The sequence below is a fragment of the Macrotis lagotis genome, chromosome 5 (genome assembly GCF_037893015.1).
Source record: "Macrotis lagotis isolate mMagLag1 chromosome 5, bilby.v1.9.chrom.fasta, whole genome shotgun sequence".
Taxonomy (NCBI): domain Eukaryota; kingdom Metazoa; phylum Chordata; class Mammalia; order Peramelemorphia; family Peramelidae; genus Macrotis; species Macrotis lagotis.
In genome coordinates this window covers 232,360,811-232,386,917 of record NC_133662.1, presented here as the reverse complement: position 1 = coordinate 232,386,917, position 26,107 = coordinate 232,360,811, and the positions used below count along the sequence as shown (strand labels likewise).

The 26,107-nt window shown below is 38.9% G+C and overlaps 1 protein-coding gene, 1 long non-coding RNA gene and 1 pseudogene across 2 annotated transcripts; 1 reads left to right on the top strand and 2 right to left on the bottom strand.

Annotated features, from left to right (window-relative positions):
• Positions 1–4: 4 nt before the first annotated feature.
• Positions 5–17,538, top strand: LOC141488654 (uncharacterized). Its single transcript, XR_012468746.1, has 3 exons — positions 5–53; positions 15,092–15,146; positions 17,407–17,538. It is a non-coding gene; the product is annotated as an uncharacterized LOC141488654 (long non-coding RNA).
• LOC141487952 (mitochondrial import inner membrane translocase subunit TIM14 pseudogene) lies at positions 3,006–5,712 on the bottom strand (annotated as a pseudogene).
• LOC141490127 (C-C motif chemokine 5-like) lies at positions 9,544–13,348 on the bottom strand. The gene is made up of 3 exons (XM_074190386.1): positions 13,279–13,348; positions 11,798–11,909; positions 9,544–9,917 (listed from the first exon to the last, which is right to left on the bottom strand). The coding sequence occupies exons 1-3, from the start codon at positions 13,346–13,348 to the stop codon at positions 9,806–9,808; spliced, it is 294 nt and encodes a 97-aa protein (XP_074046487.1). The 3' UTR covers positions 9,544–9,805.
• Positions 17,539–26,107: the final 8,569 nt, after the last annotated feature.

The following is a 26,107-nucleotide window of genomic DNA, read 5'->3' as shown; positions in this document are numbered from 1 at the left end:
TGGGAGACTGTATGATTGGAACCCATGAGGACTTCAGAAGGAAATGGAGTGAGGTCAGTCACTCTAGGGCCCCAACACTGAAATCACTGAATGTCCATTGGAAGGGACTTTGGTGATTTAACCCATGCCTGACTAAGAATTTCAACCACCTTTGTATGAAGACCTCCATTGAAGGGAAAGCTACTCTATTCTGAAGGTTACTTAGCTCTCAGATATTTAACTACATACCATTTGATTCATATTGCTGAGATCTTTTTGGATTCTGACTCTGCCATCCAATGTGTTATCTCCCCCTTCCAGCTGGGTACCACCCATGAACTCCTTAAGAATGCAATCTATACCATTCTCCAAGTCAGTGACAAAGTATTAAAAAGTGAAGGACCAAAGACAGACCCCTGGCAACATTCACCTGAGATCTTCCAATGTGACATTGAGGCATTCATCATTATATTTTGGGTCCATTATTTAACTAGTCCTCTGTAGATCTGATTGTACTATAATCTAGATAGTACAAGGATTCTTAACCTGGGGTCTAGGAAACTGATTAAAAATTTTTTTTCAGTGAATAGAGTACTGGTCCTGCAGTCATGAGGCCCAAGTTCAAATGTGATCTCACTTACTAGCTGTGGGAAACTGGACAAATCACTTAATCCTGATTGTTTCCCCTCCACCAAAAAAAAATTCAAAAAATTTATTTTTTTTCATTTTTAAATGATTTCTACTTAATTTTATTTTTTCAATTACATGCAGAGGTAGTTTTCAATTTTCATCCATTTGCAAATTTATGAGTTCCACATTTTTTTAGCACCTTGCCTTCCCTCTCTCCTTCCCATGGCAGTTAAAAATCTGGTAAAAGGTGGACATATGCAATCATGTTTATTATATTTCTATATTAGTCATATTATGAAAGAAATTAGAACTAAAGAAAAATGGTCTTGAGAAAGAAAGAAAAAGCACAAAATAAATTTTTTAAAAGTGAACATAATATGCTTTGCTGCACTCAGACTCTATAGCTTTTCTTTTTGTTTTCTGGATGTGGGTGTCATTTTCCATAACAGGTTCCTTTGGGTTGTCTTTGATCATTGAACTGTTGAGAGGAACTATGTCCATCACAGTTGAGATCCATCTCACAAGGTTGCTGTTAATGTGTACAATATTTTCTTGGAAAAATATTTTGATGACTGTATTTCAATATAATTATTTCCTTTGTGAATAAAAACATTATTCTGAGAAATGGTCTATAGACTTCACTAGCCTATTACCAAAAGGGATTCAGTGGGCTAAAGATGTATCCAAATTTTCTGCATGAGGAATTATATTATTCTTAGGTTTGAATCTCTTGGATTTTGTCATCTGGTAAAGACTGTCAGCTCTCTATAGTGGGAAGGCCTGGGAGAGGTATTACATCCATATGGGGAGCTCCTTGGAGCCCCTGGGCTAGGGGTTTACAAGATTTATGGAGCTGGTAAGATTTATGGACATTTTTTCTCACCCCAAAGAAAATTGTCATTTTACATGAAATATATAAAAATTCAACTTTCTTTTTAGAACAGATTTGAACAAATTTTGCCAAACTTCAGTTTTATGAGATGTTCCCCTACAATGATGGAGGGAATAAGCATTTATAAAGCATCATACATTAGACACTGGTAGAAAAGATATATGTAATATATAAAACAAATTATCATCTCATTTGATCCTCACAACAATCTTATGATGTAGGTGTAATTATTGAATGCCTTGATTTTACAATTGAACAAACTGAGGCAAATAATTTAAGTGATTTGCCCAGGGTCACTCACTCACAAGTATCTAAGGCTGACTCAGGCCCAGGGCCCTAACTATGGTGCCCGTTGTTGATTGTAAATGAACCTGGGAGTCCCTATCTTCATAGTTAGAAGGAAGCATTCAGTGCTTTTAAACCTTTTCTCAAAAAGAGAACCCAGTACATACTATAGTATTTTCATTCCTGCCCTTTGGCAGGATGATATAGTGGAAAAAATTCAGCCCTCAGAGTCAGAAGCTTTGAGTTTGGTCCCCACCATTTATTGTCTTTTTGAGGATATTTCTACAGGCTCTTCTCAGATACCTGAAATTTTTCTTTCCTTCCTTTGCTTCATTCACTTTTCCTTGCAGTCTTAGAGCAGGAATGTGATTGAGTTGGTATGAGAAATGTGCCTGGATAATTCCTGATGAGAAATTTATCATTTACTTAATTTGATGTCTCAGTGGAATTTCTGAAATTCTGAAAATGTTGAAAAATGGCTCCCTCCTAGTTGAAGTAAAATGTGGGTGGGCCAAGTGCTGAATCACTAAGACCTGCTACCACCTCCCTCCTCCCATCCCCTCCCCAGGTCACTGGGGATGATGAAGAATGCTTATTATTTCTAGGAGGGTAGGGTGGGTCTATCTGGGAATGCACTCAGATTTGTACATGTGAAGGGTGTGTGTATTTAAATTGTCCCTTTGGCGCTTGTCCACTGCGATCAATGAGGTTATGACTATCTAGATAGGCTCATGAAGAAGGTGGGAATTTAGCCAATGGGTTTGGGTCATTTGTGGGAGGGGACAAGGGGCAAGGTGGAGGGTGGGATGTTGTTTGGTTGATATTAAGTGGAGTGGTAGGATGTGTTTGCGATACCTCCTGAGACTGGCTATCATGATAAGGCTAAGATATGATCAGCACTCTATCTCTTTGGATTGTTTCACAACCAACTTTGGATACTATTGCCTTATGAGGCAGCTGGGGCTTGGAATCAGGAAGATTTGAGTTCAAATCCTGCTTCAGACACTTCTGCTTCAGCTGTGAACCTTGGGCAAGTCAATCTAAGCCTCAGTTTGTTCACTGTTCATCTGCAAAATAGGAGGAATAACTTCAGGACTACCTCTCTGGAATGCTGTGCTGAATGGACTGTGATGTCCTCTGTCTTTCTGACTGTGTGTGTGTGTGTGTGTGTGTGTGTGTGTGTGTGTGTATTGTTCCTATGGGGACTGCCCACCTGCAGTCAGTGCTTGGGTAAAGGATATGGCTCTCCTAATGGATCTATGAAAAAGGTGGGAATTTAAGGTGGAGTTTGGGTCAGCTAAAGGAGGAGGCAAAGTTAGTATGGATGAATTTATTAGACCAATTCTCCCCTATCCTCTTTCTATGAAATCTTTCCCATTGCCTGGGTGTAAGTGAGGTAGCTCTAGAGGTGCGACTGAGGCCAGTCCACGAGTTACTGGGGATGGTCCAGCCTCCACTTAATCTGTGAAGCTGACTTTCAATGAGTCATGACCTTCATCCTTCCTTCAATTCCTTCCCAGAATGGGGAGGAACCTGTAGGGTGACAACCAGATTGAGAACAAGACCTATGACTCAGAAGAATGTAAATTCCTTTGAGTGAATGTAAACAGCAAAAGAAATTCCAACTATCCCATGGAAAATTTTGCATATGACTCTGGGGCCAGCCCTGGGGCTGCCATTTTTGTTCTGTTCCTATATAACATATGAATTGGCCTGGGGTTGGTGTGGGGATCTATTGCACAATTGTCCTCCTGTCACTATGAATTGGATTTTGTGAGTTCCCCAAACAACCCAATTAACCTAACCCTAATACATCGACATATATTTACCACCAAGCTGGCATGGACCCCTTTATCTTCAGTATCTTGGCTTATTCTCAAAGGATTTGAATCCCTACAATTGGCATATCAGGGCAGAATAGATCAGTCCCCTTGCATTGATCTTTTTTTTATGGTTTTTCTGAATTAGTTTATTCTTGGCAAATCTTAATTTCAAGTTTTGATATTATTACCAAATATCCAATTGCTTGTTCACAGAAACAAAATCTGTCTTTATTATCACTCTAGCCATGAAGGATAATTAGAAATTAGGGTTACTTTTTGGTTTGGTCCTATTCAGGCAATAACTGGTTTTAGGAGGGCATGTCTCCAAACAGATCAAATTGAACAAGTAAGGTAGAAAACCTGGAGGTTTTCTAATCCACACTCCATTTCCTAATCCTCAGTCATCATTACAATTTCATTAAAGTATTAAGAATTTTCAGATCACACACACACATATTCAAAGTTTGAAAAACAAAAATGGCTTTTTTTTTTCTGGATTTGCTTCAAGAATCCTATTGGAAGAATTCCTGATAACCTGTTTTAATAAACTCTATCCCCAAATTCAGTAGCTAATCATGTTAAAGCGTTAAAAAAATAAAAGGTAACTAATGTAAACCATGGAAAATGTTGCTATCCCAATTAGAATACCTGTTTTTGCACAAGTCCACTGGATCATCATCCTTTGCCACTTGCAAGAGAGGCATTGATTTCCAAAGGTTAGCAAGCTTATGGTGGATAAATAGTAAACTGACTGCCACTATTCTTCAAAACATCAATGAAACCTCTCACTCACAGCTGGTCCCCAAGGTTAGCAAGTAGACTGAGATAGCTCCTTGTGAAATGTCCCCGACACTTTTGACAGTCGGCCTCTGGGGGACGCTTTCTAACTCACCAAGCTGTTTTCACACATCACCAATGTCTGTTGAATGACATGTCAGGGCAGACCAGCATGGGCAGTCATGGATAGGTTAGGATTTTAATCACTGGAGGAAATGTTCACATCGATGAGAGCAGATGTGGTTGATCTCCCAAGTGCCAGCAGAAAGTACTGTCATCATTTGTGATTCCAATAGCTGGAACTCAACAAGTTTGTTTTCTCTTCCTCCCTAGTCAGGTTAAAGCTCTTATGAGTCCCTGGGAAGTCTGGACATTTTATACATGAATGAATTTTGTATGACTAAACAGTCATAGAAAATAGTCTAAAATAAAACTGAGTTTTTTTTTAAAAAAGGTCAAAGCATTTTACAGAAATTGTTTAAAAAATTCCAGAGAACAAAAGAATATAATATTATGGGACAATGTACTTAATGTAAAAAATGCCATGATAAACCACATCTTTCTCTTACATGACTTGCTATATTGATTATCTGTTTTATAAATCTGCAAAGTTATTTGAGCCTTGTGGAATCAATATGATAAATTAATATAAAATACTGCAGGCAAATGGGCACCAATTTGTTAGGTCATAAGAGGGATGATTTGTTTCTGCAGGATTCTAAATATAGTTAAGTTAACTAAGGAATCATGTTTCAGGTTTTACTCAATTCCCATTAGGAAACATTCATAACTTATAAGACCATAACATTTGTAATCTAATAATTATAGTGGTATCAAAATTAATGAAAAGAAAAAACAAATTATACTAATTCAACGAGTAAAGAAATATTACAGCTTTTATGAAATTATTGTAAAATATCAGGGCTCCTATACATAAATTGATGTATATATAAATTTAAAATTATCTGTGTACTATTCTTAGCTTGACTTTCCAATAAATCTTTAGTTTCATTGATTTTGGCCACTACATAAGGAGATCCTCCCTTGTCTGGGTGGTTTAAAAGCATGATTCATCTGTGAGCATCCCTAATTTCCCCTTTACTGGCTGTAGGACTTACTCCTACCTAATATTAGTGCTGCTTCTTGCTTTGTCATTTTGGGTTCAAATCAGCCTCTGTAATAGACACCACTGAAAGCACATTTTGGTAGACTTCGAATAGCTTGCTTTACTTGAGGCTCCACATGCTTTGTGGTTTGCAAAACATAGCGGCCTGTAAATCCTGGAGCGACAACTGTCAGTCCAACTGCTACCATTGTGCTGTCCATGGCTAGGCCGGCGCTGCCCACCCCCAGTGCAGGCTGCATCCCCGCCTCGGCTCCCGCAGTGCCCCATTGGTCTTTCAGTGGACATAACTGACAGAATAGTTTGTCTATCCCCCATCCCCAAATCTCTTGTCCTTATAATTAGTTTCACAAACAGTATGTTGAATAAATGCGCTTCAGGAGTGAGTTCTCTCCCAGGGGAAATCTTGGGACTTGTCACCCACAACCCTAGAGGGAGGGGTGGCTTCCATGCTAAATGCCTGACCAAGGACTTTGGGTAACACCCCCAAATTAACCACTTAGGTGTGAAGGGGTGGTGAGTTAGTTCCATTGGGTAGATGAGTTCAGCATCCCTAGACAAACAGTGATGGACTCGTGCTACTTGATGAAAGGATTGAGAATGCCTCATTGTCCTAGGAGGGTGGGCAGTGGGTTTCCCTGTGGGCTGGCCACTGCTATGGTCTTTGTAGAGGGCTGCTGAAGCCTAGTTAGAAGGTGGGAGGAAGATGAGGCAGTTGAGGGAGCAGCTCCAATGAGATTGAGGAAATCCCTTCTTATTGCTTTGATCTCCTGGAAGATAGCAAACTGACTATAGTCAGCTAGGGGTGGGCTGCAGAGGCTTGCCCAAGGCCACACAGCTAGGCCATTATCAAGTGTCTGAGGCCGGATTTGAACTCAGGTACTCCTGACTCCAGGGCTGGTGCTCTATCCACTGTGCCACCTAGCCGCCCCTTTTCATATCATTTTTACAATAGAAATATTTCTTACAATTTTCAAGGGAAACAAGTAAGAAAATGTTTTTGGCAACCTAGAGTTGGCCAAGTGTATTTACTCTGGTCTCTTATTCTGGTTTTTTTTTTAATTTTCATTACTGGTAGAGAAGGGTTTTGAGCTCATGCTTGTTCCATTGAAAGATGACTTCAGAGTATTTCCCAGGAAAGTTGAAGTCTTGGGCTACCAGAGGTCTAATGGTATTTGATCTAGTATAATCTTAAAAGGAGTGAAATGAGAGGAGGCAGTAAACATCATGGTTACCTTCAGCACAATGATAAAAAAATGTGTAGTGGAATATAAGACCTGTCTGCTTCTCTGCATGCTGAAACATGAAGAGAATTGTCCCACTGGAGTTACCTTCACAAGGCAGGGCATCATTAGCAATTTGCTAGTTTTCTGTCTCCAAGCCTCTCTTAGAATTGTCCCAGATTTTGGATTACCTTAACACCAGCACCTCGGATCCATCTGACAGCTCTTAACACCACGAAGGCATCTACTGCAGCTAGCACATGTGATTTCATCTATGATTCTCCAAGTTCTGGTAACTTCCTTCATTGCTATAGCCAAGAGTTGAGCAGGTGGGAAGCAGTAATAGCTCTGGCAAACTATGCCATACGGATAATAGCATACAATCTATTGATCTGCAGCCTCAGGATCATCTCAGACACTTGGTAGTAAGTGATATCACAAAAGAGGAATGTGGAGATCCAGGAGAGGTCTCCATAAGGACAGCGGAGGGTCCCCTGTGCAACCCCTGGGTCGACCTCCCCATTCCAATGGGGATGCTCCTCAGCTGCCACCCTTTAATTGGTTCGCCCCCTAGAGCACAGGGCACAATACTTAGTTTGACAAGTTGCAATCTCAATTGTTGCAAGACAAATTGAAAATTCTCTGCTTCTAAATGATGTTAGGAAGTTAGATTCAATGTTGCCACCTGAGATTACTTTGGGTTTCTTTTCTGCTTATGTTTGTAGTTTCTTTCACTAGTGTGCATTTTATGCACAAGAAATGTTTTTCTTTTACTCCTAGTTTCCTTCAACTAACATATTGAGGAGCAGAATAAGCCATATGGATCCCCCATGGGCACCCGCTAGACTTCCATTGAGAGAGTGAGACTGATGTCTTTGAGTAGCTCTGCCTCATTTAAATCTAATTCATGCCCCAGTGAAGACATCACTTATGACGTTGTTATTAGTAGCCCTCTTCTTCTTCTTCTTCTTTTTTTTTTTGCAAGGCAAACGGGGTTAAGTGGCTTGCCCAAGGCCACACAGCTAGGTAATTATTAAGTGTCTGAGACCAGATTTGAACCCAGGTACTCCTGACTCCAGGGCTGGTGCTTTATCCACTGCGCCACCTAGCCGCCCCATTAGTGGCCCTCTTCGAGAAGAAAGGATGAGCAACAAGACGAGGCAGGTTTGTGAGTGAGCTTGGTCATTCCAAGGAAATGAAGGAAAAAGGAGTTGGGGTTTACACCTTTGAATAGAATAGCACTTAACTTTTTTCTAACTCACCCCCCCCCCTAAAAGATTTCTGTGAATGGGAAACAACCATAAGGTAATTGAATTTGATTGAAACCTTTAGTTAGATACTTGGGAGTCTTACAAACTACAGTTAAATCCTGATAGATTAAAATTGGTGTCTTATCCTGAAATGAGAAATTTTGCTATAATTTATTTGAGACTCCTACCCTTTTTTGTAATGGATTCTGTTCGGTTTGAATTTTAAGAAGTTTTGTTTCCCTCCCATAAAAGAGAAATATTTAAGGTAGCAGGAGAAGTGGGAATGAAAGTGTTTTGAAAACTGTAAAATATTTTGGAAATGAGGGCTGAGCATCCCTACTCCAATTCTTGTGAGCCTCAGTTTCTGCCTCTGTGAAACACAGTTGTACTTATCATACTGTCTCCTTGGGTAGGGTCTTTGTGAGGCATATATGAAATATCAGATGTAATGTCCCCCCTGGATATTGTGAAGAACAGAATAGATGTGAGAAATTACTATTGCTCCTCAGTCTCACCAGTACTCAGATTAGTCAAAGGGATGGGGAGCATCAAAAGGGGAGACCAAATGCAAAGTCAATATTTCAACGGGAGGTCAGAATTTTAATATAAAAGCTAGCCTCTCAAATATCTCACTCACTTAGATCCCTCAGGATCAGTCTTACCTATGCCTACAGGTGTCCCAAGCTGTTGTATAGAGAGCATTTTGCAAATTGTAAAGTGCTACTCCCTGTCAGTAGTCAAGGGGAAAACATGGTTGCAAGAATCTGGGCTGGGGAGCCAGTCTCTCCTCACCTGCCTAAATTCACACACACATACACACATACACACACACACACACACAGACACACACACACACACAGACACACACACACATGCATATATATTTTCAATATTTGGAACTTCCAGTTAAGTTTTCTGTCAAGTAGAATTTCTTTGCTTTGCCTGGACATGAAGTTTAAGACCATTAAATCAAAAGAAAAGGTAGCCTTTTAAAGAAACTGAATCTTGTTGGAACTCCCTCCCTTCTCTAACTTTCAATGGGACCCTTTTTGGCATGGGCTACCCAGTGTCCATTTTACCTTCTGGGAAAGTGCTTAGAGGTGCATGGGAGGGATGTATAGGTACATATATATGCATATTTATTCATGTGAATATATGAGCACACACATATGTATGTATGTATATATAAAGTATATGTTTGTATGTAAAAAATGAAGTAGGTGAGAGGTGAGGTTAGAAAGAGAAAGACTGAAAGATGCAATAGGAGTCTCTCCTAATTAATTAATCAACAAATAATTATTAAATATCTAATACATACAAGGTACCGTGATAGGCAATGGAGATTCAGATATAAAAATATTTTCTCATCAATGAATTTACACATGACCTGGGGGGAGGGAGACTACAGACTAACAGATAAGGAAATATTGAGACAAATAGTAGTTTGAAAGGTGAGAGAAAGCACTAATGTAGATAGGGAGGAATCATGGAAGGCTTCATGAAGGAGGTTATTAGTCTAGAGGAGCCTTGAGGGAAGTTTAGCATTCTAAGAACTGTCAGCGAGCATAGAGAACATTCCAGGACAACCTGTGACAAGGAGTCCAGATGGGAGATGGCTTGTGTATAGGGACCAGTAGGTCAGAATGCCTAGAGTCTAGAATAGACATGGAGAGAGTCAGACATGTCCTTGTCCTAGAGCAATAGGTTATGGAGGGTTTTTCATACCCCAAAGAAAGTTGTATATTAATGTCGGAGGCAATAGAGAGCCATTCGAGGTTTTTGTGAACTCGGCGTGACATAGTCAAGTTTGGGCTTTAGGAGTATCAGCCTGGAAGCTTTGGGGAGGATACACTCCTCTTCAAGGAGTCGATATAAGTGAGTACCCATCGCTTCTTAGGGTTGGCGCAGAGCTGTCGTTTTTTCTTTGTGATGAAGCTGTGGGAAATAAGAGGGAGAAAATGAACTTGGGATGAGGGGCATCACTGCACTAATCCTGGCTAGAAAACCTTGCCTCTCCTGTCTTAGTTCTCGCCATGTCTTCTCCAACATACCATGTTGGGACCCACTTCAGTCTTGTCTGCTCTTTGTGATGCCATCTTAGGGCTTTCTTGGCAAAGATATTGGTGTGGTTTGCTAATTTTTTCTTGTTCATTTTACAGATGAAGAAACTGAGGGAACTAGGGTTAAATGACTTGCCCAGGGTCATACAGCTAGTAAATGTCCGAGGTCACATTTGAACTCAAGAAAGTGTTTTCCTTACTCCAGATCTGTCACTCTATTTACTATACTACTGAACTGCCGCCCCTTTTTGAGGCTCACATTTATGATCACAAAAGAGAGGTTTAGGATTCCTGGCCTGGGAATTCAGGGCTCTTGGATTCCCTCCTTTGTCCTATCATAAATTCATTAAATGATTTCAGTAAAGCTGTTTCTGCCCTCTAGGCCTCACTAACTCCATTGAGAATCTATTGGTCTAGCTGGGTCTTAGTTTCTTCCTCTGTAAAAGCAGGGGGAGGTGGTAAACTACACTCAAACTCAAACCCACTTCTAGATTCACCCTTCAGAGGGATCAAAAAAAGAAGTAAAGAACCCATATGTGTAGAAATATTCATAACACACACATATATATATAAATATATAACATATCTAAAAATATTTATAACAGCAAAGTTGGAAACTAAAGGCATGTCCACCAAGTGGGGACCTACCAACCAAATGGTGGATATGTTAACATCGATAAATATTTTTGTGCCCTAAGAAATGACTAACTGGATGGTTTCAGAGACACATGAGAAGACCTCTGTGAACTGATGCAGAGGGGATTGACTACTCAGGAAACAATTTATACAGTGACAACATCATATTGAAAAATACCCTGACAGATTTTAGAATTCTGAACAATGCAATGAGAAATGAGTCCATGAATCATGTCACTCATCTCCTGCTAGAGAGGTGGTAACCATTGAATACAGAGAGAATCATATATTTTCAGGCATGACTAATGTAGGAATTTGTTTTGTAAGATTAAGTTTGTGATGAAGGTTTTTAAAGAATAATTTTTTGTTGTTTTTGCAGGAGCAGTGGGATTTAATTTATTCTTTAAATACATTAAAGAAAAAAGGCAGCTAGGTTGTACAATTGATAGAATGCTGTTCAAATATAGCTGCAGATATATACTAGTTAGGTGACCCTGGACCAGTCACTTAACCCTGTTTGCCTCATTTTCCTCATCTGTCAAATGAAATGAAATGCTATATAGGGTTAAAAAAAGGAATAAGTTGGGTTTGTTGACCCTCGAAGTCCCTTCTATATCTAAAACTGTGATCCTATGACCTGAATTTTAGTTCCAAGTCTGGCATGACCTGGGTGACCTTGAGCAAATTAATACTCATCTTTTGAGTTGCAAGTTCCTGACCTATAGAATGATGGATTTGGGCAGACTGATTTTGTGTAAAGGTTTTTGCAAGGCAATGGGGTTAAGTGGCTTGCCCAAGGCCACACAGCTAGGTAATTAGTAAGTGTCTGAGGTCAGATTTGAACTCAGGTACTACTGACACCAGGGCTGGTGCTCTATCCACTACACCACCTAGCCACCCCTGACAAACTGATTTTTAAACATGCATTTGATATTTGGAATTTTATGCTTTTTATGAGGGAAAGCAATTATCATTTTGAGGATTATGGACCCGGGGAATTGAATAACTGAGCTTCTTTGAGATAGAATGTGGTTTCTGGAGAACTGGGCTTAATTGGTAAAAGTCCTTTCACTTAACTCCCCTACCCCAACCCAACATCACAGAGGACCCAAGACTTACATCACACCCACATTTGCACATCTGCTGCTGGTGTAGTAGTAGTCTAGGATATAAAACTGGGGAGGTAGTGGAGAGGTGAAAAAAAAACAGCAAGGTGTGGTGTCTGAGGCATCTGGAAGAATAGAGAAGGGGGGCAGTTAAGAGAACCAAGAAAGGAATTCTCTCTCTCTTTCCCCTCTCAAAAGAAAATAAAACTAACAGATTTTTAACTCCCCCTCACCTCTAAACTCAGTTGTGGGAAAGGCCTCCCTGCTTAGATTTAGAAGAACACTTAGAGATTATCTATCAGGGGTCCTTGGCAGTCTGGTAGACTCTGTGGATGCTTTCTCAGAATAATGGATGTAAACTCATAAAATAAAATACATAGGATTACAAGGGAAACCAGTTCTATGGAAATGCAATTGCCAAACTATTTGAAAACAAGTAAACAGACCAAGATTATAAATATCAGTTTAAGAATTCTTGGTAACTCTTATAGGATCCTCAGGTCATGAATTTGGACCTAGACCTCGGAGGCCATCAAGTTCAACCACATCTTTTTACAGATGAGGAAACTGAGGCCCTTAGATTATTTGTCAAGGGCACTTAGCTAATAGGTGAAAAAGATTTGAATTCAGTCTTCTTTGAGTCACTTAAGCTTCCTGAACCTCAGTTTATTCAAATGTAAAACAAAGGAGGTTGGACTAAATAAACTCTCAGATCCTATGTTTCTATAAGAGTTTCTGATGTGGTGTAGTATGGATCAGCATCCCCAACTCTTGCCATTGACTCTGGTCATGAGTCCTGGTCTTTGATGATATCTAGGGTTCAATAAAGTCATCTTTCTATATTTGTATTGTATTTTGTCTTTTGTCTTTTTTTTTTTTACCAGCCTCAATGCTAGGAAGAGCTGAATTAAAACCCTACCTCAGGCACATATTATCTGTGTGACCCTGAATAAGTTACTAAATCTCTTAATATCCCAGAATTTAGCTAAGGTAATGAGCTGGGAAAATTGAGGATTGTGGAGTAAATTTACTGACCCAGAGAAATCTGCTGCATTTACTGTTGCATTCAAGAAAAGACTGCAGTCTGCTTCGCTCCCAATCTAAAGATTTGCCCCTTGCTTTAAATTAAAAAGAAAAGATCAGACTTGCTATTTCTTCCTTGGAGAAAACTTCTTGGTGATGAAGTGCCTCTCCCTTACCTTCTCTGTGTAGGACACTAAGGAGTTAAGACTTACTGAGCCTGGGATCATAGGGTTTAGGACTGGATGGGACCTGAGGATCTAACTCCCTCACTTTCCAGATGATGAAACGAAGTCCCTCTGGTGCTAAGGAGCAGAGTAGGATTTGAATCCAAAGCATCTGACTCTAAATTTAGAGGTCTTTCCATAACTAAGTTGCCCAAAACAAATCATGATTGGAAATGTAAAAGACATCTGTGCTGGGCATTGGAGCTACAAAGACAAAATCAAAATGGCAGGGAGGATGAAAACTTACGTATGGAGGATGCTGGAGAGTAGAGGATGGCAAGGAGAAAGTGGATGGAGACCACAGCAAAAACTTTCATGGTGCTAGCCTCAAGTCTCTGGAGAAGAACTCAAGCTGAGGGACTTTCTCCCTTACTGTTTCCTGGGATCCATCCCCTCATTTATAAGGTTTTATTGGGGGGGGGAGCATAAGGGTCAAAAAGGAGGAGTTTCCAAGGCTTACAGGGATTGGTTAAAGTCATGAAGGAACCAACAGAAAACAAACAGAAAAAGGAAACTGAAATAGACCCAAGAAAAAGAGTCAGAGAAAAAGCTATAGCATGTGTGAGTCATCAGCAAACACCATTTCCAAATCAAACAGATAAAGAAATATTAGAGTAGGCTCTGAGACAAAACAGTTTAATTGTTATTTGGCTCTGTATGGCTATTTGTTCATTGTGAATTCCCACTTTTGTTTCCAGATTTAGCATCCTTTATCTGGAAAGGCTGATATAAATACATTTTGAAACTCAGAAATACAAAAGATAATGGTTTTCTATTGAGATGGTATAATAAAGATCTTTTAAAATGTCCTCATCTGGGAAAGATAAGAGTCCTAAAACCTTACTAGCCTTATTTATAGTTTAAAATATTGACAACTGAGTGAGTACCATCAAGATCTAGCTCCATGCTCAGGTTAAAGTACAGTGATTTGGAGCAACTTAGTGGTGCAGTGGATAGAGCTGTAGCCCTGGAGTCAGGAGGACCCAAATTCAAATTCGACCTCAGACACTTAATCCTTACTTAGCTGTGTGACCTTGAGGGGAAATGGGCAGCTAAACGTAAATGAATAGATTAAATACACTTTCCCTTTTGGTGAAAATTGTATTTAAAATAATAATAACAAAATCAAACAATTTTATATATTCAATAAAAGTTGGGTTCAGAATTTTCTGATTTTTCAGTTTGTATTTGAATTTCCTAAATATATCAACATATATCACAAAGCAAATAAAAAAAATTCCTTCCCTTTCTGGAATTTGAATTCAAGGCAAAGAATGAAATAGATGAGCACCAGAACCAGATGGTAAAGTTATGCCAGTTTAGAAGACATTTTAACCTTAGATTATAAAACCATATTGGCACACATCAAATTTATAACTAAAGGGTTCATTATACAAGAAGGTCCTCATAGATTCTCTTTTTTATTTTACAAGGCAATGGGGTTAAGTGGCTTGCCCAAGGCCACACAGCTAGGTCATTATTAAATGTCTGAGGCCAGATTTGAACTCAGGTACTCCTGATTCCAGGGCCAGTGCTCTAGCCACTGCACCACCTAGGCACCCCACCTCATAGATTCTTTTAGATTCTCCCTTCAGTCTTATGACAGCAGTGTCCAAAATGCAGTTTAGATAAGGATAGGGGATATGAAAAAGTATGGAAAAATGAATTTGATTTTTTTAATGTATTGATGTTCTTATTAGAGTGATAAAGTTTGAGCTGGCTCTCAATGTATGATCTGGCTATTGGCAAAGCAACTTGAACAGGATCTAGGCAAAAGAGATTTTCTTATTCTAATGCTCTTTAAAAAGATTTTTAATCTTTTGCAGAACTTGATGACCTATGTGCTCTCTCCAATTCTGTTATTCAAAGAACCAAATAAACTAAACCCAATGATTTTACCCCTATTTGTTTCAGTTTCTTTCTCAGATTAGTCACCTTTCTAGGAATACCATGAACTATGAAAAAAGCCTTTGCCTTCTAGGCATCTAAGAGAATTTAGAACAGCCCTTTTTATAAGAATTTACCCTTATCCTTTTTTCAGTTTCCCTTTCCTTTTTCAGTTTCATCATCCGTGGAGAAGAGGAAGGAAGTCCTGAGGATTCCTAATGTCTCTAAGTCTGTAATGACTCACACAGCTAAGTAATCATTAAGTATCTGAGGTCCCATTTGAACTCGGGCCCTCCTGACTCCAGGGTTGGTGCTCTATGTACTGCATCCCCTAGCTGCCTCTCTAAATCAATTCTTAACCCTCAACTCTAGATAAGAGGAGACAGGCAGAAGTGATGAGAGGCCTAAGGCCAACACACATACTTTTTCTACTTTTTCCAAATATGTGTAGAAGTAGAGGTTAGACAGGATCTAAGTATTGTGAATGTGTGAGCCTGAGTTTGTTAGTGTAGAAGAATCTATGTGAATGTTGGAGGCAAGAAGATATGGGGGAACGAACAATAAATTTGGAGTTGAAGAATCTGAGTTCAAATCTTGCTTTGCTGCCCCGAATTATGTTTGGGTGAGTCATTGACTTTCTCTCTCTCTCTCTCAGTTTTCACATCTGTAGAACTGAGATTTTTAGACTAGGTGGATTCTAAGGCCCTAAGGTCCCTTCTAGTTCTAACTATTTGTTCTAAGTTTAGGTTTTTAGAAAGAATGGGAAAAGACAAAAGGGAGATTTTTCATAGAGAAGAGAAGTCCAGTAAGGAGAGAGTTTAAAGAGGAAGGAGGGACGGAGAAAACTAAACTAACTAAACTAATTCCAGCTAAGGTGAAAATGGCTGATGTTAAATTCACTGTTGCTTTTCCCCCCGGGGGGGGGTAATGTTCTTTTTTAAAAAAATTTAAACATTTTATTCATTTAAGGCAATGGGATTAAGTGTCTTGCCCAAGGTCACACAGCTAGGCAATTATTAAGTGTCTGAGGTTGGATTTGAACTCAGGTCCTCCTCCAGGGCACAAACAGTAATGTTGTTAGGGATTTGCAATAAGGTGACAATAAGGGTGTGTTGGGATGGTGAGAAAGTTGATTTAATGAGTGAGGGCTCTTATTCAAATTCTAATTAGTATAAATCAATCTGATATGATTTGTTTTATTTGGTCCCAGGTGGAGGTGGTAAGATCACTTGTGCAATCATAGGAAGCTAGCTAGAGGCCCTCCACCCTTGCTTTTCCTTGTCTTGGTGACCAAACTACATATGGCCGAGGTGACCCATTCTGCATGTAAAGTCACAATTTATTTTTATACCTCCAGACCAAGCAAGTGCACATCTCATGATCACCTACTCAGTATGCATAGCCTGTGCTGTCTCCTCCTGCCCAACTTAAGAAATTGTCTATCCATCTTATGACTATCTATGACCACTTAGTGGAGCTGTCTCATGCATCACCAAATCTATGATCCCCTTATAAATATGTCATTCTTGTCATTTCCCCATGCCTCTTTTGCATATTTGGATATCAAACCCCATAAAAACAAGATCCCAGAAAAAGGGGGCATCTCAGATCATGAGGAAAATCTGAGATCTACTTCATTAGGGGGTATCACGGACCCTTTAATAAAGTGTCATTGGCTCAGCACTCTACCTCAGGCTCCTTAATTTTAATTTAAATTTAATTTAAAATTAAAAAATAATTTTAATCCCCACAATGATCAGGGATGACGTCACTGAGCAGGTGAGGTTTGAATGAAGCATTGAAGGATGAGTTTTTTGATAGGTGGAAAGGAAGAGGGGAAAGGAATTCTAGACCTCATGAGAATAAAATAATATAGGAAGAGCAGATAAAGGTGAGAAAACAGAGGAAAAGTAGAGAAGAAAGGGCTTTATCCCTCATAAGTGACCACCCACTTTGCTTATGTTTAAACCGATTGGGACAGTTGAAGCACACCCATACAGACAAAAAGGAATTTCAGGAAGGCATGTGATGAGATGATAATCTATCCATTTTTTTTTTAGATTTTTTTTTTTTTGCAAGGCAATGGGGTTAAGTGGCTTGCCCAAGGCCACAGAGCCAGGTAATTATTAAGTGTCTGAGGGCAGATTTGAACTCAGGTCCTCCTGACTCCAAGGCCCATGTTCTATCTACTGCGCCACCTAGCCTCCCCTAGTCTATCTATTCTTTTGAATAATTTGGGAGAAAAAGGAAAGAACAGAGGATGGGAAAAGGAGCAGGGGGAAGACTGGTGAAGGAATATTCTGGCAGAGCTCAAACCTACAAAGTAATGTTCGCCAGAACATGGGAATTTTATTCAAAATATTCAATAGAAGTAGCAAGGGTAGAATTAGAGACTATGAAGTTTAGGATTAGTCCAGAAGAAATTCTGCTGGTTGGTAAACCCTGTTTTATATGATTTATATGCCTGATAATTCCACTTTCTTTCAAGCGTTGAATGGAAGACAGTTTTCTCCCTGAGGGGACATGCTCCACTTTAGATGTCTGATCCTCCAAGCTCCCCCAAACTCTCAAAACCCAGATCAAGCTTTACTACTCCCCAGCTTCCTGCAACTTCATGGTGTACTATGTATGTTTACTATGTATGTTTATATTTGGTGGGGGGTGATGATGGGGGGTTCAGAGGTGGGTAAACAAAATTGCAGATCATGTGCTCCTGGGACTCTGAGTTCAAATGTCCCTCTCAAGGTTCCCTCTTCTCATGCGGTTAAAAGAGAGCAGAAGTCAGAAGGGATCACCATCTCACCAGCCCTTATCTCCTCCATCCTCAGGTCCTGAGATCTCATCTCCTCCAGCCCTTATCCCCTCCAATCCCCATCTCATCAGCTCCTGTCTCTTACAGTCTTCACCTCACTAATTCTCAACTCATCTTCCCACTGCTATCCCCTCCCCTTCCCACCCCATCAATCCCCATTGCCCAGCCCCATTTCCATTCTCACTTTATTAATCACCATGTAACAACTCCCACCTCAGCATTCCCATTCTCACTGGCCCACACTATTTATGGAACTCCACTGTTATGTTCGCTCTTTACTACACCATCTCTTTTTCCAAACTAGGAGCCAAATAGAGTGATGTTATGAAACCAATTCACACCCAGAGAAAGTGAAACTAGTTTTTATCCTGTCATCTAGACTGGGATCAGAATGGGGATTTTCTCAATAATGATGTAGTTTGGAAGTGTCTCTAGGAAAGTTCCCCCAGGGTCTGTGATTCCCATTTTTCCACATAGGGATGCTCCTTTCTTTCACCCTTGGCCTATATTTCTTTTAGCTAATAGCTACTATTTGGTAAAGGAGAGAAGCAGAGAAAGTTTCCCCATTCCCTTCCTGCAGGCAAAACTATGTCTGGGCTCAGTTTCTGACCTCACACTAGATTCTGTGAAAGATATTGCTGCATCTCCTCATCTGTCCTCAGTCTTCTAACCTGTGAAACAAGAAAGGCTTCCTGGCTTCTCATCCACTTCAAAGATTCTACAGGCTGGTGGACTATGAAGGGAGCAGTTCAGTTGGGTCCAGCTCTCCTTGACCCCATTAATCATGGTCCATGGGGTTTTCTTGGCAAAGATACTGGAGTAGCTTGCCATTTCCTTCTCCAGTGCATTAAGGCAAGCAAAGTTAAATGACTACCCAGGATCACAGAACTATTAGTTATCTGGGGCTAGATATGAACTCAGGTCTTCCAGACTCCAGATCCAGTGCTCTAAGTACTATACCACCCAGTCGCTGTGAAGACAAAAGATGTCATAATTACATTCTTCCTCTCTCTGCCATTCCTCTCTAGTCTTACTCCTCAGCATCATCACCATAAGGAATGCAATGTAGAGACTGAGGTTTAAGAGACTTGTTAAGAGGTATAACCAATTAGATGCCAGGTGTCTGGGTTCAGGGTTTTTTCCATGACATGATGGCTTCTACCCTTTTCTAACCTACTGTGTGTTTTTTTTTTTAATTCATTTCTTTTTCTTTATTTTGCTCTACCAAACATTTATTTGTTTTTCCAATTACAGGTAAAGGTGGTTTTTACCAGTCATTTTTTGGACAATGTTTTGAGTTTGACATTTTTCTCTGACAGGGAGCAATTTGATATAAGCTCTACATTTATGACCATGATAAACAATAGATTCATATTGCTCATGTTGTGAGAGAAGAATCAAATCCAAATAGAAGAAAGAAAATATTAAAGAGAAAGAAATGGCATAATATATAAGACAACATTTCAAAATTGAGGATAATAAACTTTGATCTTCATTTAAACTCCATAGTTTCTGGACATGAATGGTATTTTCTATCATGAGTCTTTTAAAATTGATCATTGTACTACAAAAATGAACAAGTCTATAATAGTCGGTGATCATTCCATGTGGTTTTGTGTTTTAATCTGAAATATTCATGTGCATTTCTCTGTTATTAATTTTGGTGGTAATGATAATTTGTTCCACCCTACATCTGAATAGGAAGAGGGTCAAACATCCTTCCACTTTCCTCTCTCTTTCTGGCTTTTCACCTTCACCATATGATGTAGATACTTGCTATCTGCAGCCAGAGATGATGGGTTGCTTGTTTGGTGACCAGATATGTTTGTGCATTTTGACTTAAATTCCCAATATGGTCCACCACAAGGGGTCTTGGGGGGAAGGGTGTGCAGTGATGCTTTGTATCACACAGATGGTTTTGGTTACAGACTCTTTATAGAAAACTGGACTCTTACTTCAAATTGGTTCCAAGTATAACCTTCTCACTTTCCTTTCTGAATACTCTTTCAACCTCCTGATGTTTCGCCACCCCATCCCACATTAGGAAGATTCAAGTATTGTTCAATTGCCTTCAAAATATTTTCTAGATCTCTAAAAAATCCTACTAGAGTCTTCCTTTCCCCCCAATCATGTCTATCTTTCCCTCAAGTATCCTACCTCTGAAATGATCTCTTTCTTTTATAACCTGTTTATTCCATGGCCTCTTTTGACTTTGTATTTACCTCTGGGCTAGGGGTGATAATATTCAAAGTGAACAAGTCTGGGATTGAGATTGTGAAACTGTCAGTGTGGGAGGAGGTTTGGGCAGGTAGTTGGAGGTAGAAACACTTGCCTTTTTTTTCCTTTCATTTTTTATATGTCCAACAAACAATGTGTGACCCCATTAAATTGATGGAGCTGTGTCCTGTGAATGTCCCAGAATTTCACCGGGCACCTTAATCCATGCTAGTTGATTCTTTCAGGAAATCTTCTCTGAGAGAGGAGACTTCAGATGTGGCTCTAGAATGATAGATTTTATTACTATAAGAATTGGTATTGTAGATTATCCCATAGTTAAATTCCAAACTTGGACAGCATGGTATCACTTACTAATGATCATCGGTTAATTATAGGAGTGACACATTGCTTTTCTGTAGACAAGGGAAGTAGCATATGGTTGGGATTCTCATACTTAACTGTCTTGTGAAAAATACACAAATTGTTCCATTCATTTCATAAGACTCTTCCCTATCCATCCTATGTTCCAGTTAAACCAACCTGCTAACTATTCTTATACAGGATATTCTGCCTCCTACCTACACACTCCAAGCTGTTCTCCCATGCCCTGAAGGCTCTTCTTCATCTTTACATTTAGAATGCCTGGTTTCATTGAATGAATAGCTTGGGTAATTGGAAATATATTTTAGATCGTGTCATGAGTTTTTAAAAAAGTCTATTATAAAGTGAACCATCTTGATGATAGCTTGGGTGTCATCTCATTCCCCAGACCCCTTCTGATCCCTCTGTCCCCCACTTGAATTGCTTTGTATAACATCGTATATATTTTTATTTATTAGTCTGTGCATCCCTTTATTAGATCTTGCACTTCTTAAAGGTGATTTTATGATTTTATTTTTGTCTTTATATCTATAGCACTGGACATGCAGTTAATATTGAATTCAATTTCTCTAGTCTCATTCTTTCAGTAAGATCTGTCTCACTGATGTGGTGGGAAGAAAACAATATGATTTTGAAGGTTGTTCTTATTTATATAGTGCTCAGAATAACTTACACATTAAGAGGCAACACAGTATATTGGATAGAGAGCCAAACACTACTCTTTTTACTATACCATTTTAGTAACTCCCTTTGCTAAGGACTAACTGTTTCTAATTGGTAATGGGAAATTTGCCATTGGGAGCTCATGAACTACAATTTTAGGAATTTTGGGGGGGCTTTTGCAAGTCAATGGGGTTAAGTGACTTGCCCAAGATCACACAGCTAGGTAATTATTAAGTGTCTGAGGCTGGATTTGAACTCAGGTCCTCCTGACTTAAGGACTGATGCTCTATCCACTGCATCACCTAGTTGCTCCCAATTTTAGGTTACCCTAGGACCTAAGGTATCTTCTGTTTTCTGGGGACCCAACTTTCAAATTGAACATATGTTCAGGGGAGTAATACAGAAGAGCTGCTGTATTTGGAAGCTCGGGCAAGTAAGGATTTGGGCAAGTAATTTCAACTCTTGAATCTTAGTTTCCTCATCAACAAAATAGAAACAATGACATATTCACTATTGATAGTGAACCTTTGGGCTTCCTCTCTTTCTATAGTATTCTCTCAAACCAGGTACCCTATTGAATGCCCTATAACTTGGGGACTATACTATCCTGTGCTGACCACCCTACTTTTCCCTGCAACCCTCTGCTGTGGGTTCTCGTTCTTTCCTTCCCCACAAAGGTATGGAAATTATTTTGATTGGGATCTCCTCCCCAGCCAGTTCTCTCTCCTTTCTCATATGTCAAGTTACAGGTCTGGTAAATCAGTTTCTCATATGGGGACAAAGGGAAACAAGGGGGTTCCCTTCCCAGCTCAATAGCACAAGGATCTAGAGTCCAGAATGGGGGAGACTTGGCTAGTTCACTCAAAAATGAACTCGGTGCTTTACCTAGTTCTGCAAGTTTGACATGAGTTAAGCGTGTGACAACAGTAGAAGAAATAGCTAAAACCATCCTGGGTTACATAAAGAGAGTAGGTTTTCCAATGTACTTGGCTATGCTCAGACGTTATCTAGAGTAGAGTATTATTTCTAGACAGCATATTTTAGGGAGAGTATTGCTAAACTAGTGGGTGTCCAGAGAAGGGCAGATCTTGCAAAAGGCTGGGGATTTCCCTGTAGGAATCAGCTAAAAAATAGGGATATTTATTCTGGAAAAGAGAGAACTTAGGGGAACTTGATACCTATGTTCGATTATTAGAAAGACTACTTTGAGTGACTCCATATATTAAATTTTTCCTGATTAGTCAGAGAGGGAAAATCCAGGAGCAACTCACTCAGCAAACGTTTATGAAAGAGGAACTGTGCAAGATGTTGGGTGAAAGTTGCAAAGAGTCAGATTTAGGTGCAAATTGTCAAATTTCTCTTGCATTTAATGGAGACCCAATGTCTATGAATCTGAAAATCATCTGGTCTATTTAATAACAAAAACTTGAGAGGAAAATCATGGCTCTAAAATGCCACTAAAAATAACTGAAATGTATATATATTTGGGAGTCTGCTTACAAAAACACATATGGGAATTACATGAATATAACTACAAAATATTCTTTACAGAAATAAAGGCATTTGAATTATTGGAGAGATTTTGACTGCTCAGTTTGGGGCTATGTTGGTAATATTGTAAATTCTATCTAAGATAATTTACATATTTAGTACAATATCAATCAAATTACCAAAGAGATATTTTATAGAAATAATAAATGATAACAAAATTTACCTGGAGGTAAAAAGAAAATAGAAAAAAAGATAAAGAAGAAAAAAAGTGAGAAGGAAGCGGTCATACTAGACCTCAGACTGTACTTCAAAGCAGTAATCAACAAAACTGTTTGATATGGTTAAAAAAATAGAAAAGTTGATAGGTGGACAAATTAAGAATATGAGATCCAAAACCAAATTATCATAATATTAGTGCAGTAATTGATTAACCCAAATACCCAACTCATATCCTGAGGTAAGGATTTTGACAAATATTATTTGACAAATACTAGTGATATTCTCAAAAGAAGAGATGCAAACTATCAATGGTCAATATGGGAATTTGTTTCACTGAACTATGAATATTTGTTATGAGAGTTTTTTGTTTTCCTTTTTTTTTTTTTTTTTGGCTTTTGCAAGGCACTGGGGTTAAGTGGCTTGTGCAAGGCCACACAGCTAGGTCATTATTAAGTGTCTGAGTCGGATTTGAACTCAGGTATCCTGACTTCAGGGCCAGTGCTCTATCCACTGTGCCACCTAGCCACCCCATTCTTTTTCCTTTTTAATGATTCAATGTGGGAAAAATAAATGTTTCTAAAAACAAATGAGTAAATGTTAAAAGAATAACCCCCCCCAAAACCCACTGTAATCATGTGAAAAATGTTTCAAATTCCAATAATAAAAGAAATTTAAAATCAAACAGCTTTGAGATTCTACCTTGTAACTATCAGATTTCAAAGATGATCAAAAAAGTAAATGATTATCTGATTGATGGAACCATGAAGCTGCCAACTATTCTGAAAGGCTAATTGGAGCTATGGGTGTTTTTGGTTTACTTGATTATACTTATTTGCTACAAGGAAGAACTTGGTCTAAATATATGAGACTCAAATGATAGTGATATTAAACAAAAGGAAAAAAAGCATGACAAAGAATCATTTAAAAATATAAGAAAAGAGCAACAGAAAATTTCTAAGTGTATAAAAACAAGAAGGGCAGCTTTGGAACCTTCTTATATAATTTGAAAATATCAAAATAATAACATATTAAACATAGAAAAGATTCTAGGTTTCCAATGGAATCCTCTCTCTGTCTTTCTGTCTATCTCTGTCACTGTGTTTCTGTCTCTGTGTCTGTCTGTCTGTCTCTTGGGGTTAGTTAAAAACTTTCTATTGACCTAGAACTTTGAGAAGAGATGGAGATAACAAAAGAAAGGTAAAAGCAGTCCCCACCCTCAAAAATTCCCATTCTGTTAGGGATGCAGACATGAAAATAAGGAGGAATATACCAGGTATATAAGGAGTAGTTGGGGAGGGGTATTAATATTGGTTCTTTGTTCAGGAAAAATGTTCATGCTAATTAAGGTCACAATATTGAAAAAGGAAAATTAAAAAATGAAAATAAAGTTAGAGGATTAGTTTAGTCATTCTATGAGATTTCTTTCATCTGCATGCACACTTACTTATAATTTCTAATAGTTTTTTCTTGAGTTGATCACACTTCCTCCAGTCTCCCCTTGGGATTTGCTTTCCTTTCATGGCTGGCTGAGTTGAGAACAGCCTGTGATGTTAGAACAGTAATTCTCCAGGGTCCAACACACTCATTCTATTTCTCAGCAGAGACAAGAAAGATCTGCCAATAAGCTAATTCTGATCTTGCCCTGGGCATCTGGCAGCTTCTCAAGTATGATAGATATAATTCTTGGTGGTGGTAGTAGTGGAGAATCTAGAAGACTTGGAATTATAAGACTTGTGGGAGGGACATAGACAATCACATACACTGTGGAGCCTTCAGAATTCACTTCATTTTGCTTTTGTGGAAAGTGTCAACTTCCAATCGTTGCTCAAACAAGGTCTGGTCAGTGTTTCCAACCATCTTGGGAAGTAAAAGATGGAGGTTTGGGGAATTTGTGGTGTGGGCAAAGGACTGTTGGTATATTTGCTTTACAAAAAATGGCTTTCTCCAGTTAGAGGGATCTCAGGGAGAAGCAGGAGCTCAAGAGTGGGAGAATGAAATGGGATTTTGGGAAGAAAAGGGAACTTTTCTTGGGAAGTAAAAGAAGAATAGAGAGTGGGACATAGTGGAAGAAAAATGAAGCTTGTAATCAAAGGAACTGGGTTCAAATACCAGTTCTACTCTTTGTCTGAAGGAGCTGGGGTAAGTCATTTCCTCCTCTGTAAAATTAGTGGGTTGAATTAGAATGGTCTCTTCCAGCTTTAAATGTTGGGTTGTTTTTTTTTTTTAATTTGACTATACCTGTCTTTGTTTTCATACTTTATAGTTAATAATCTTATATTGCATGTAACTTAAATTTTTAGTTACATGAACTACTTTATTTTTGAAAACTATTCCATTGGAATGCCTACAGAAGATAACTGGAGATTTTATGACAAATGAGTAATACATCTATTAGCCTTTGGTGGAAAGCTCTGGCTGAAATCCTTTAAGTCTCCAGGTCTTACTTATATCTTCAGGATCAGTCCCTCATTCCTGGTCAGTGTCCTCACAATGAACAGAAGGCTCCTTGTGTCTAAGATTAGTCACTGAAGTAATGAAAGGAAAAGTCCATAGCAAAAAGTGTGACCTCAGCTGCTATCACCACATCTAAGTTTTGCAGAATTCTCAATGCTATTGCAGTTTTAGCCAGATGCTTTGGTTGATTATCATATGTGTTGTGTGGTATCTCTTCCCTTTGCATCCATGACTTTATATACTGTGTTGGTTTCCTCTGCAATTTCTAAATCATCTACTCTTATGTGCTGATTCAACAATTCCTTAAAATATCCCTGTACTTCCCTAGTTGACTCATTTCTAAATTTATAATTACCCAGTATTATACTGGATCAAAGATTGGGGACAAATATTTGGTGTGGCAGAGCCCAGAATTCTTTTTAGAATTTTTTTTTTTGCATGGTGTTTCATTCATAAGACCTTCAAGTACTATTTCACAATGATCAGCCACTGTGTTCAATATGTCTCTCTTTAGTGCCTGCAAAACATCTTTATCCTTGAGTTTGCTAATGTGAATAGATCTCCATGTCACAGAACCCTTGAGGTTTACAGAACGACTGCAGACCTGGACTGTGATTTGAATTAAACAGCAAATGCTTTAGAACCCTGACATCAAAAGTCTTACTAGTAGTTTGAACATTTGCTCCAGAAGACTTTTTCTGTCTTTCTAGCAGTTCCCATTCTAACTTGTTCATCTGACCAAATACACACCATCTTTGGGCCATCTCTAGTATTCTGATCCATATTTGGTTATTGAATTCAGATTACTCTAGAAGAGAAAGTGAGGCTGGTGATTTTGCCCAATACTATCTCACTTAAATCCAATTCTCTTCCATCTCATGACAACACATCCCTGATGTCATGGTCCTCTTTTGAGAATGAAGGACAAACAATATCACCTTCAATTTGCTTG

Excerpts from the sequence above, each read along its gene's own strand:
- LOC141490127 (XM_074190386.1), bottom strand. The coding sequence starts at position 13,348 with ATGAAAGTTTTTGCTGTGGTCTCCATCCACTTTCTCCTTGCCATCCTC. Across the intron at positions 11,910-13,278 it reads CTCTCCAGCATCCTCCATAC|ATGCCTCAGACACCACACCT; the intron begins GTAAGTTTTCAT and ends CTATTCTTCCAG. Across the intron at positions 9,918-11,797 it reads TGTGCAAATGTGGGTGTGAT|CTTCATCACAAAGAAAAAAC; the intron begins GTAAGTCTTGGG and ends TATTTCCCACAG.